The following is a 12,416-nucleotide window of genomic DNA, read 5'->3' as shown; positions in this document are numbered from 1 at the left end:
AAGCTTAGTTGACGGACAGTATTGTGTCAGTTTTGGGTGTATGCTTCAAAATCAGGGAGCGTGATGCTTTTATCTTTCTTCTTCTTTCTCAGGATAGCTTTGGATATTTGGGGTCTTTTTTGGTTCCACACAAATTTTAGGATTATTTCTTCTATCTAGCTCTGTGAAAAATGCCATTGGTATTTTGATAGGGATTGCATTGACTCTGTAGGTTGCTTTGGGTAGTACGATCATTTTAACAGTATTACTTCTTCCAACTTGTGAACACAGTGTATCTTTCTATCTATTTGTGTTGTTTTCAGTTTCTTTTATCCGTGTCTGATAGCCTCAAACTACAGGTCTTTCAGCATCTTTGTTCAGTTTATTCCTAGGTATTTTACTCTTTTTGATTGGAATTGCAAATGTTTTCTTAATTTCCTTTTCTGAGAGATCATTATTAGTGTATAGAAATGCTACATAGTTCTATTATTAATTTTATATCCTGCAACTTCCCTGAACTCATTTACTAGTTCTGATGGGTTTTTGTCGGAGTCGATAGTGTTTTCTTTATAAAGCATCAGGTCATCTTCAGATGGTGATGGTTTTACTTTCCAGTTTGGATGCCTTTTATTTCTTTTTCTAGTCTGATTGCCCTGGCTAGGATCTCCAATACTAAAGTGGTGAGAGTGGGCATTCTTGTCTAGTTCATGACCTAAGAAGAAAAGCTTCTCACTGTTGAGGGTGGTATTAGCTGTGGCTTTGTCATTGCACTCAGTTGATCAGTCTTGTCTGGCTCTTTGTGACCCTTTGGACTGCAGCCTGCCAGACTCCTCTGTCCATGGGATGTTTCAGGCAAGAATACTGGAGTGGCTTGCCATTTACTCCTCCTCCAAGGGATCTTCCCGACTCAGGGATTGAACCCGCACCTCCTGTGTCTCCTGCACAGTGGCTTCTTTACCGCTGAGCCATTGAGGAAGCCCCATGGGTTGTCATATATGACCTTTATTACGTTGAGGTATGTTCCCTCTGGGCTCACTTTGTTGAGAGTTTTTTTAATCATGAATGGATGTTGAATTTTGTCAAAAGCTTTTTCTGCATCTATTGAGATTATCCTAATGATTTTTATTGTTAATTTTGTAATCACTGTTTTTAAGAAATATTTGGAAACGAGGCAGAAGGAAGAGCTGTAGATCAAAAGATTACCTCTGGGAGAGTGAGTCAGGATGGGGAGGAGCGAGTCAGGGGAGTATGTTTTGTTTTAAGCTGCATATTATTGAATTCTTAAGCTAAGTACATGTATTACTTTGAAAAAGCATGAATGATGAGTGCTAAGAAATTTGATTGGACGTAAAAGAACAGTAAACAGGAAAGGAAAAAGAAAGGCCACCAGTTATGATAAAGAAGGTAGGAGCTCAAAGCCTTTGCTGTAAACATCGCTTTCCTATTTATTCACTCCCTTACTCCACAGGTAATCCTTTATGAGCCCAGATGTCAGGCACTGAGCCAAACGCTGCAGGACACAGTCCCTTCCTGGAGGGCGCAGAGGCACGGAGCTAATGGCACACAGATACGGGGGAAAGATGATACCATGGTGGCATAGCTGCTGGGGCTTAGCGCTCCTCAGAGGTGTTTTTGGGGCTTAGGGAAGTCAGGCACAGCATCCCAGAGAACATGACACACAGCGTTGAGTTTTGAAGGATAAGAGCATGAAGTGGAAGGAGGTACAGCTTGAACTTCGTGTTCAGAACAGTTGGCTGAATGGTGAAAGGTAATGTCGGAGCAGCAGACGCGGACTAGAGGCTGGCTCCCTTGTGCAGGGCTCTGTGATGGGAAGAGTGGTTTCTTTTCTGAAGACACTGCAGGGATAATGATCTGATTTGGCAGATACTTTAGGAAAACACACACTTGGTGCAATGAGGGTAATGGTATGAGGGTGGAAGGCACTGGCGAATAGAGACACTTAGGAGGCTGGGTCAGGTGAAAAGCACCCCCAACCCACAGTGGACTGGGGAAGATCCTCAGGATTCAGAAAGAGGAAGGAGTTAGGGAAGGGGAGGGAAGGAGTTTAGGACAACTGGACTCTGGGCTGGGTGGCAGGCTGTGGGACTCTGACCTCCAGTGAGAGAATAGGTGTGTGTGTGTCTCTGACCTCCAGTGAGAGACATAGGGGGGGGTGTGTGTGTGTGATAGAAGCAGGTGTGTATGTGTGTGTAAGGCAGCATTGAGTTTTATTTTGGAAGAGTTGTGGGATTTGGGGGTATCTGTGGAATCCCTGATTGGAACTGGCCAGGATATGAATGGATAAGTCCACTTAGAGGTCAGGAGGACTTGGATTTGGGAAATGTCACCCAACTCCAGTATTCTTGCCTGGAGAATCCCATGAACAGAGAAGCCTGGTGGTCTATAGGCCACGGGGTTGCAGAGTCAGACAGGACTGAGTGGCTGAGGTGGAGTCTGGGAGTTGAGTGGAGAACTCGGAGCCCGTGTGGAACTTATAACACATCATCGACTCCGTCCTGTTTTAGAGTGATGTGATTGACATTGCCACGTGAAGTTGTTCGAACTTAAGAGTGTTTAGCCACGGGGACACTGACATTTAAGAGTTGGGCCTTGTAATGTGAGGAGCCTAGGGAGGAAGCCTGCAGGCTTTGGAAGCCTGTGGTCGGAGGGAAAGCTGGAGAGAATGGCCTCCAGGAGACCAGTGAGATGAGCATTTTAAGAGGAGAAGATGGTCTGTAGCTTACAGTGCTGCAAGAAACTCAGGATAAGGCCTTGGACTTGTTAACTAGGGAGTCATTGCCAAGAGGAGCTCTAGGGAAGTAATTTGGAAGGAAGTGATGATTCAGGTGTGGGATTTGTTAGTATGGTTACTGTTCTGAGGTGGAGTTGAGCCTGTTTGTCTGCAGAGAGAAGGAAGTGATTCTTCACGGAACACATGTTTATTGAGTCCCCATTATGAGCCCGTTGCTTTTTCAGACTCAGGAAGTACAACATGAACAAAACAGAGCTTACACTCGTGTGTATGCATCTCACAGGTAACAAGTTCGTCATCAACTAGACGTAATACGACGTCAGGTAGTAACAAGTGCCAGAAAAAAAAGCTAAATTAGGGTGAGAGAAGAGAGAGTGGGGACAGGGGTTGAGGGGAGTAGGGGGTTAAGGAAGACTCTGGTGGCAGGTGGCATCTGAGGGGAAACCGGAGCGAAACGAGGAGAGACTGGCTGCGAAGTGATCCCGAGGCTGAGGTGGCTGCGAAGCAGGAGAGGATGGACCCCAAGTGCCAACAGAAGGCTAGTTGTCCTCTGGAGAGGGGGGCCACCTTCCTTCCCCTGCCCTGGAGGGAAGCCCAGGACAGGTGACCCCGAAGGCTGCCAGAAGGCTTGTGTGCGCTCTGAGGTTGGCGTTGTCAGCCTTTACGTAGGTGAGGAGACAAAGGCTGACCGCACGGAGGAGCTTGGGAGATGGCGCTGGGGCAGAATTGTTGAAGTGGAGAGAGAAAAAGTCATACATTTCAGAATGTTCTTAATGAACCTGCACCCATTTTTCTTAATGTAAGCTTTGCTGTGAGTGTTAAGAAGGAATGGGAATATTTATATTGCTTACTTTTTATATTATTAACAGCTAACCACCTTGTGAAGGTAATTAAGTACTGCTTTCATAAATGAGCAGTGAAATGCATTGAGGAGTTCTCCCAGTTTTCATGTCATTCAAAAGTTACATACTTTTAAATTTTTATTATTATTTTTTTTTTTTGCGGTGCTGCAAGGCATGTGGAATCTAGGCCCCCAGCCAGAGAATGAACCCATGCCCTCCAACAGTGGAAGCACGAAGTCTCAACCTCTGGGCCACCAGGGAAGCCCCAGTTATACACTTTTTAAAAAATCTTTTTAAATACACTCTCTTGACAAGTTTCCTGGTTTGTCCACACAGGAGTTTCAGAATATATTTGTATTATGCTTCTAATTAAATTGTGGGACTCTGAAATTACTGTTTTAATTTGCACTTTATTGAACCTAAAGGATCTATCTAATCACAACTTTTGGGTGATGTCAGCACAGCAGCAGAGGCTGTGAAACTGTTTCCAGTGTTGTCCAGAAGTACCTGCTTTAGTGTTTATCTCGTTCGCTATTCCTGCTGCATAAAATTCAGCTGTACAAAAAGGTTAGGTAGTTTTGTGTTTTTTAAACACGTGCCATCAAAGAGGAAAAAGGTAGAGAAAACCTCAGAGAGAATGCCTAGTAAACTACTAGATGGTATTTGGAGAAATAAAAGTCAATACATGCTTATTGAACACCAAATTAATGCTGTTGATGACAGCCGATATCTTGTGAAGTACCCACATGCTGGTGTGTGGCAGTCCATCCGGGTACTAGAAGTGATTTCACAATCACAATGCAAGGTTGGCCAAAGACCTGCTTTCAGTGAATGAGAGCAGTTCTTTCCTTGGCATGTGGGAACTTAGTTCCCCGACCAGGGATCCCAGGGGTCCAGCCTGCACCCCCTGCATTGGAAGGTGAAGTCTTAACCCCTGGACCACCAGGGAGGTCCCTGAAGCAGTTACTCTCATAGCAGCATCACTGGGACGCACTTGGATTTCACACACATTGTCTCTTTCGGGGAATGGAGTGGGTTTATCTGCACGGCGTGAAAATCCCCGAGGGTGCAGGTGTCTCGCGTGTGAACACCTGGTGAGATTTGGTTTAGGATCTTTCACCCAGCTCTTCTCCTCCAAGCCTTCTCCCTGCTGAGTAACCACATTCACGCCTTACTTGGGTCAGCCCCACACCTTCCCAGTCTTTCTAGCTTGTGCTCATCGGCCACCTCTGATCTTCCCAGGCCCTTTGACGGGACCCAGGGAACAGTGGCCCTCTGCGGTGGCTGAGCTCTGCTGTGACAGCGTTTCCACACTGCCTCCCACCCCATCCCTGAGCTTCTTCTCAGCTTGATTTCCTACTGGCTGATTGCCTCGGGTGGATTCCTGAAAGTGGAACCGCGCAGTCCATAGATCTAGGTGGCACGTTGCCTGAGTGCTTTCAGAAAGCTGGAGACAATGAACCTGCCAACAGTGACAATCAGTTAGACCTGTTTTCCCCACGTTGCAGGCAGTGTTGGGGCCCTGTTCATTTGCATGCTGGTTTGTGGACCTTAATCAGAAATTGTGTTTTTTGATGTCTCTACTGCATTATACCTGATTTTTTTTTTAATATAGTAAAAGGTGATTTTTCTTGGCACTAGACTTTTTCTGCATTTTGTAAGCAGTTGATTTCATTTTGTTGGGTAGAATTTTATTTGAGTTACATGTCTGGTTATTGATAATATCCCTTTTTATTAGCTAGAGTTTATTTCGCAAACTTCCTTCTTCATTTCAGAATTTGTGGCAGTTTGTGATGGTTGAGAATGTTGGTTTTCTGGGGTCTGATAACTCAAAATTGAAAGATAAAGGAGATAGACTTTTGTGCTAACATAGTTGACCTAGAGTCAACTCCACTGTATTGAAGTCCAGACGGTAAGAGTCTCTGAACTGCCTTGATTTCAGAGCCCTTACCTTGCTATTTCTCAGGAATTTATGGTTTTCTTGAGGAAAGTTTGTTGTTTCATCAAATATTAGTCCTCACACTGACCCTTCAAAGCATATTTACTGACTTGGTTTTCCCTTTTCCTGACTTGGCCAGTTCTTCTCTGCTGCCCTCTCTTTGCCCCCTGGTCTAGGGCCTGCCTGTGCCCACTTTGCCACTTGTTGCTTCCATGGATGCTGTGCTCTTTGCAAGCAGCAGTAGCCTGGTAACGTATTATGCTCCTTTGAATAGAAAATGCTTCTGACTCTTGGAGGAAAAGAAAACCCTAAATTGACAGACTTTAAACTGTAATTGTGGTTCCCACAGATGATTGAAGTACCAAGGCCTTCATTTTTCTCATTTGCATCAAACACACCCTGAGCCCACTTAGGTGAGGCTGCCTTGGATTAATCTAAAAGTTTCTTTGACGCCTGCACATACCACATTCACTTGCATGTGAGAAATAAGTGTATCATTAGGATAATCGTGCGTCTCTGGGATGGGTTCCTAGCTCTGTGGGATGTCCAGGAAATCAAGGTTAACAATGAGTATGAATTGGTGTCTACCAGACTAGAACCGGAAGCCAAGATATATATACTATGATCTTTCCATTGTTTGTCTTTGGGGGAGATGAGAGTGGGTGACTCAGGCAGCCCTCCATTCTGAGTTTCCTAGAACAGAGGTCCTTCTGTCCCTTGGATGCCCCAGAGCACTTCCAGACCTCTCAAGCCAGTTGCTGGGGTCTTGTGGCTGTGCTGCTCAAAAGACATTTACGAGAAGCTCAGTGTCGTCATGGGCTTTGTGGTTGGAGCCTGGGAATGGGTATAATAAAATGCATGTAATAATAATGGGTATAATAAAATCATTAGGAAAAAATTATGGAATATTGAAATAGAATTTATTTTGTCAGTTTAAAATGCACATGGTTTGAAACATCAAGTAATGTAGGACAGCATATGATGAAGTGCAGGAGTGCCCTGTCCTGTCTTATACCAGCTCCTCTATCCTTCAGAAGAACCAGTTTTAACTTTCAGCTCTTTCTCTTTTAAAAGTATTTATTTATTTATTTGGCTGCACTGGTTTTAATTGTGGCACAATGGAGTCTAGTTCCCTGACTAGGAATCGAACCTGGGCCCCCTGCACTGGAAGCATGGAGTCTTAGCCAAGGAAGTCCTTTAACTCTCTCTTTTATTGTGCATAGTTCTATTCCTTGATATATCAGTTATAGATATTATTTACTAATTTTCTTCCCCCCAAAATGAGGGCTTTGCTTATTAGTTCTAGCCCCACTCCACACCCCCCAAATACACTCATGGCATCATTTTCGGTTCCTCTTATAGTTCCCTTTGTGATTTAATGCACCAGCATCTCTTCTAACTTGTTTTATTTATGAAGACAGTATCTTTTTGACTCTGGTGCATCTAAAGCAAAAACTGATGGCTCAGGATGGGAGTAGGTAGGCTTAGGCCAGTGCACAGGGCTCTCAGGAGTGTCAGGCTGGAAGACTGCTGATCGTAAATGTTCTAGGGAAGTAATCCTCCATTCTGTTTTCCTCATGGGCCACAGCTAATCTTGAGATAATCTGAAATGTTTTGTTGTGGATTTTAACATAATTTTTGCCTTCTTTATGTTTTACAGAAATAAAATAATTGCCTTTAATAGATGATAATGAAAATACAGAAGAAAGAGAAGCAGGTAAGAGATCACCTATCTTTTAAGTGAGTGAATCCAGCTCACACTGGTGCTTTGCTTTTTTAAAAAATAAAACAAGAGGAGATGCTGGCAGTTGTGGCTTCTCTCCCAGCCTCTGGTGGTTACCCTGATTCCTGTGTTTTCCATTCTCCACATGGTAACTGAGAGCTCTGTCCTGAAGGACTTAATATATAGATTTGTACTGTGCTCAGGTCAGCTCCATATAGAATAACTGTAATGAAGACTGTAAATCAGAATGACTCAAAGTAAGCTATGTGAAAAAGAGATGTTTCTCCCCCTCTCCCGCCCCCGGGAATAGCTTACCAAGTTTTTATAAAGAGAGAAGTGCTCACTTCTTTCTAGTTTACGTGTTTATTATTTTCGATGTTCAGTTAAACTGAAAGCATTTTCTCACAGACCTCCTATTTATCACGATCTGCGGAAGTTTTCTCCTGCAGAAAATAGTGAACCTCTCAACAATTTGGCATTGTTTGGTTTCCTGAAGGGGAGAGGAGTTGATAAAACATTTGGCCCCTGTGACCCATCCTGCTAAGATCTTTTTCCTCAGTTGGTATCATAGTTCTGTGTTCCAGGTGGTTCCCTATTCAGAGCAACCCAAAGACCTAAACCAGTGAGGCCCAGGGAGGTGAGATGAGGGGACCAGCTTCGATATCCTGGAATTGGGCTGGTTTTCCTTGTACAGAATTGATGACAACCTGGCAACCGGGGAGGTCTGAGTCTCTGCTCTTCAGCTGGAACCCGTGCACAGAGGTTGGGTGGGACCACCTACTTTCCTCTCTGCTTCTATAGAGCGCTCAGTAGTCGAATACAGGGTGGTCTAGGGATTTGGTTCCAAGGACGACCCTCTGTTCTGTCTCCAGCAGATAGGTCCTTGTGAAACCAAACTAAAACAGCCTGTTCTAGGAAATAATTGACTCATCTGCTGCCTAAAGGCTGTCTACACTTCCGATTTCTTCCTGTCCTAGCTCTTTAGAGTCAAAAGTTAGCAGACAAACACTGCAGACCATGCAGTTCCATCTGCCAGAATTTTCTGCTGTGGGTATACTCAGACAAGTGTGCAAAACTGTGTGTACGGCTTCATGGCTGCTTTGTTTATAAGAGCAAAAATGGAAAAGAACTTACGTGTTCATTAAAAAGGGGACTATAGGAAGGCTTCATTTTACTGTCACAGATACTGCTTTTTTTTTTTAATGGAATGTTTGTGGCACTCCTGCCTTGAGCAAGTCTAACAGGGCCATTTTTCAAATAGCATTTGCTCACTTCACGTCTCGGTGTCACGTTTTGGTAATTCTGTCAATATTTCAGGCCTTTTCATTGCTATTTTATTTGTTATGGTGATCTGAGATCCATGATCTTTGTGTTACTATTGTAATTGTTTTGGGGTGCCAGGAACTGCACCCATGTGAGACAGTGAACTTCATGGATAAATGTGTGTGTGCTCACTGCTCCACTGAGTGGCTATTCCTCCACCGTTCACCTTCTCCTCTGGCTTCTGAACCCAAGAAACAGCTATTCCTCGAGGCGCAGCAATATGGAAATTAGGCCACTTAATAACCTTACAACGGCCTCTAGGTGTTCAGGTGAAAGGAAGAGTTGCTTGGCTTTCATTTTCAATCAAAAGCTAAAGGTGATTAAGTTTAGTGAAGAAGGCACATGGGAAGTAGAGACAGGCTAAAATCAAGGCTTCCTATGCTTAAGTTAGCCAGGTTGTGGGTATAAAGGAAGAGTTCTTGAAGGAAATTAAAGGTGCCGCTCCAGTGACCACATCAGTGATGAGCACACAGCAGGCTTGTAGCTGGTGTGGAGGAAGTTTTAGTGGTCTAGGTGGAAGGTCAAGCAAACCACAGCATTCCCTTGAGTCAGAGCTTCATCCACAGCAAAGCCCTTACTCTCTTCAATTCTGTGAAGGCTGACAGAGGTGAGGCAAGTGCCCAAGAAAAGTACAAAGCTAGCAGAGGTTGGCTCATGAGGTTTAAGGAGAGAAGCCATCTCGGTAACATAAGAATGCAAGGTGAAGCAGCAAGTGCAGATATAGAAGCTGCAGCAAGTTACACAGAAGGTCTAGCTCATGTGATCTGTGAAGGTGACTACGCCACACAACAGATTTTCAGTTTAGACAAATCAGCCTTCATTGGAAAAAGATGCCATTTAGGACTTTCATTGCTAGAGAGGAGAAGTCAGTGCCTGTCTTCAAAGCTTCAAAAGACAGGCTGACTCTCTTGTTAGGGGCTAATTCAGCTGGTGACTTGAAGTTGAAGCCAGTGCTCATGTGCCATCCTGAAACTACTAGGGCCCTTAAAAATTGAGCTAAATCTACTCTGCCTATAGTCCCTAAATGAAAATTATGTAGCCTGGATGACAGCACATGTGTTTACAGCATAGTTCACTGTTGAGTCCTGCTGCTTAGAAAAAAATGACTGCTCGTTGACAACGCCCATGGTCACTCCAGAGCTCTGATGGAGTTGTATGGCGAGATTAATGGTGTTTTCTTGTCTGCTAACACAGCATCCATTCTGCAGCCTTTGGATCAAGAAGTAATTTGACTTTCAAATCTTACTATTTAGGACATGTATTCTGTAAGGCTGTAGCTGCCATCGATAGCGATTCCTCTGATGGATCTGGACAAAGCAGATTGAAAGCCTTCTGGAAAGGATTCACCATTCTAGATACCGTGAAGAACATTTGTGATTCACAGGAAGAGGTCAAAATGTCAACATTAACAGGGATTTAGGAGAAGTTGATTCCAGCCTTCATGGGTGACTTTGAGGGGTTCAAGACTTTAGTGGAGGAAATAACTGTAACTGTGGTGGAGAACTAGAAGTGGAGCCTGAAGAAGGGACTGAATTGCTGCAATCTCACGATAAAACTGAACAAATGAGGAGTTGCTTCTTATGATGAGCAAAGAAAGTGATTTGAGATGGAAACTGCTCCTGGTGAAGAAGGTTTGAAATGGCAACAAAGGATTTAGAATATTGCGCACTTAGTTGATAAAACAGCAGCAGGGCTTGAGAGGCTCGATTCCAATTTTAAAAGTTGTACTGTGGGTAAAACACTGTCAGACAGCACTGCATGCTACAGAAAACTCTGAAAGGAAGACTCCATCGATGTGGTAAGCCTCATTGTCGTCTTATATTAATATTATTAATATTATATTAATAAATTGCCACAGCCACCCCAGCCTTCAGCAGCCAGCACCCTGATCAGTCAGTAGCCATCATCATCAAGGCAAGACCCTTTATCAGCAAAAGGAATAGAATTTGCTGAAGGCTCAGATGATGGTTAGCATTTTTTTTAGCAATAAAGTGTTTTTAAATTAAGGTATGTAGATTGTTCTTTTTTAGAAATAATGCTATTGCATATTATTTTAATAGACTTCAATATACTGTTCAGTTCAGTTCAGTTTAGTCACTCAGTCACGTCCGACTTTTTGTGACCTCGTGAATCGCAGCACGTCAGGCCTCCCTGTCCATCACCAACTCCCGGAGTTCTCTCAAACTCACGTCCATCGAGTCGGTGATGCCATCCAGCCATCTCATCCTCTGTTGTCCCTTTTCCTCCTGCCCCCAATCCCTCCCAGCATCAGGGTCTTTTCCAATGAGTCAGCTCGTCGCATGAGGTGGCCGAAGTACTGGAGTTTCAACTTACCATCATTCCTTCCAAAGAACACCCAGGACTGATCTTTAGAATGGACTGGTTGGATCACCTTGCAGTCCAAGGGACTCTCAAGAGTCTTCTCCTACACCACAGTTCAAAAGCATCAATTCTTCCGCGCTCAGCCTTCTTCACAGTCCAACTCTCACATCCATACATGACCACTGGAAAAACCATAGCCTTGACTGGACAGCCCTTTGTTGGCAAAGTAATGTCTCTGCTTTTGAATATTGCTATCTAGGTTGGTCATAACTTTTCTTCCAAGGAGTAAGTGTCTTTTAATTTCATTTTTGGGGTCCAGTATAGAGTTAACGTAACTTTTCTATGCACTAGGAAGCCAAAAACTGTGTGATGCACTTCACTATGATACTTGTTCTATGTGGTGGTCTGGAACTGATCCTGCAGTGTCTGTGAGGCAGGTCTGTGTTTACATCATAGCTGGTGCCAGTAGAATATTATGCTGCTGTTCAGAAGAACACATTACTTGAAGAGAATCCCAAACCCTCAAACTATTGTCATTTATGATATATGGGCAGATTTATAATTCTTAAAACAGTCTGCATATTTAAAATTTTTAAACACTATTTAAAGTAAGCTTTCATGTCAGTAAAAAACAGTTCAGTTCAGTCGCTCAGTCTTTGCGACCCTGTGGACTGCAGCACGCCAAGTTTCCTTGTCCATCACCAGCTCCTGGAGCTTGCTCAGTCTTATGTCCGTCAAGTCAGTGATGCCATCCAACTATCTCATCCTCTGTCGTCCCCTTCTCCTCCTACCATCAATCTTTCCCAGCATCAGGGTCTTTTCCATTGAGTCAGTTCTTCACAACAAGTGGCCAAAACAAACAAAAAAATGTTCTTTATCAAAATTATTCCAACATGAATTTTCACAGTCACATTAAGACCTTTGATATGTCAGCTGGCTATTATGTAGCCTCAGTGAGATGGGTTTTCATTTAGACCTTATAGTCAGTGTTGATGGATAGTGCAGGGTTCTTACTTAAGAGTTAGGTGGGGTGGAGAAGCAAGTTAATTAAGTGGAGCAGTTGCTGCTGCTTCTCTTCCAGGTACTGGTGATAGGTCATACAGATGCCTGAACTGCAAGATGCTGCCAAGCATGAAAATAAAAAAAAAACCTTCCCACCAAAGCAATCCACAGGCTTGCAAACTGATCTTTGGACATACCTTAGCATATTTTCATTTTTGTTACTGCCCTAATTCATTTTGTGCTCTGAAACATATACTTGAGAGGTCAGAGCAAAGTGACTGACTGTACGGGAACACTGACTGCGTGAGGTATGATAGGTGAGACTAAGATGATGGAGCCTGAAGAAGGGAAGATTTAGAAGGATCTTGTGGAGAAGAGGTTAACTGTATCTATCTGTCTCATCTGAGGATGAGTATGGACACATGTGGAGAGTTACAGGTGGGCAGGGTATAGCTCCAGCTGAAGAAGACCATCCTGAGAAGTTGAGCTGCTCAGCCGTGTCCTGTGCCTTGTGGGCAGTAAGCTCTCTGCCCC

At 43.7% G+C, this 12,416-nt stretch overlaps 1 protein-coding gene across 8 annotated transcripts in view; it reads left to right on the top strand.

Annotated features, from left to right (window-relative positions):
* The window catches only part of CHD6 (chromodomain helicase DNA binding protein 6), a 203,739-nt gene that overhangs the window by 47,808 nt on the left and 143,515 nt on the right, over nucleotides 1–12,416 (top strand). For all 8 annotated transcript variants that reach the window (XM_060397044.1, XM_060397041.1, XM_027977203.2 and 5 more), the window contains one exon: nucleotides 7,173–7,229. Coding sequence is in view for 6 of the 8 variants with exons in the window: in XM_060397041.1 (XP_060253024.1) it covers nucleotides 7,197–7,229 (33 nt within the window). In the remaining 2 variants the exon portion in view is untranslated. The remainder of the gene's footprint in view (nucleotides 1–7,172; nucleotides 7,230–12,416) is intronic.

Source organism: Ovis aries, chromosome 13 (genome assembly GCF_016772045.2).
Source record: "Ovis aries strain OAR_USU_Benz2616 breed Rambouillet chromosome 13, ARS-UI_Ramb_v3.0, whole genome shotgun sequence".
NCBI classification, from domain to species: Eukaryota; Metazoa; Chordata; class Mammalia; order Artiodactyla; family Bovidae; genus Ovis; species Ovis aries.
Note: the sequence above shows the minus strand (reverse complement) of the source record. Positions and strands in the feature narration are given on the sequence as shown.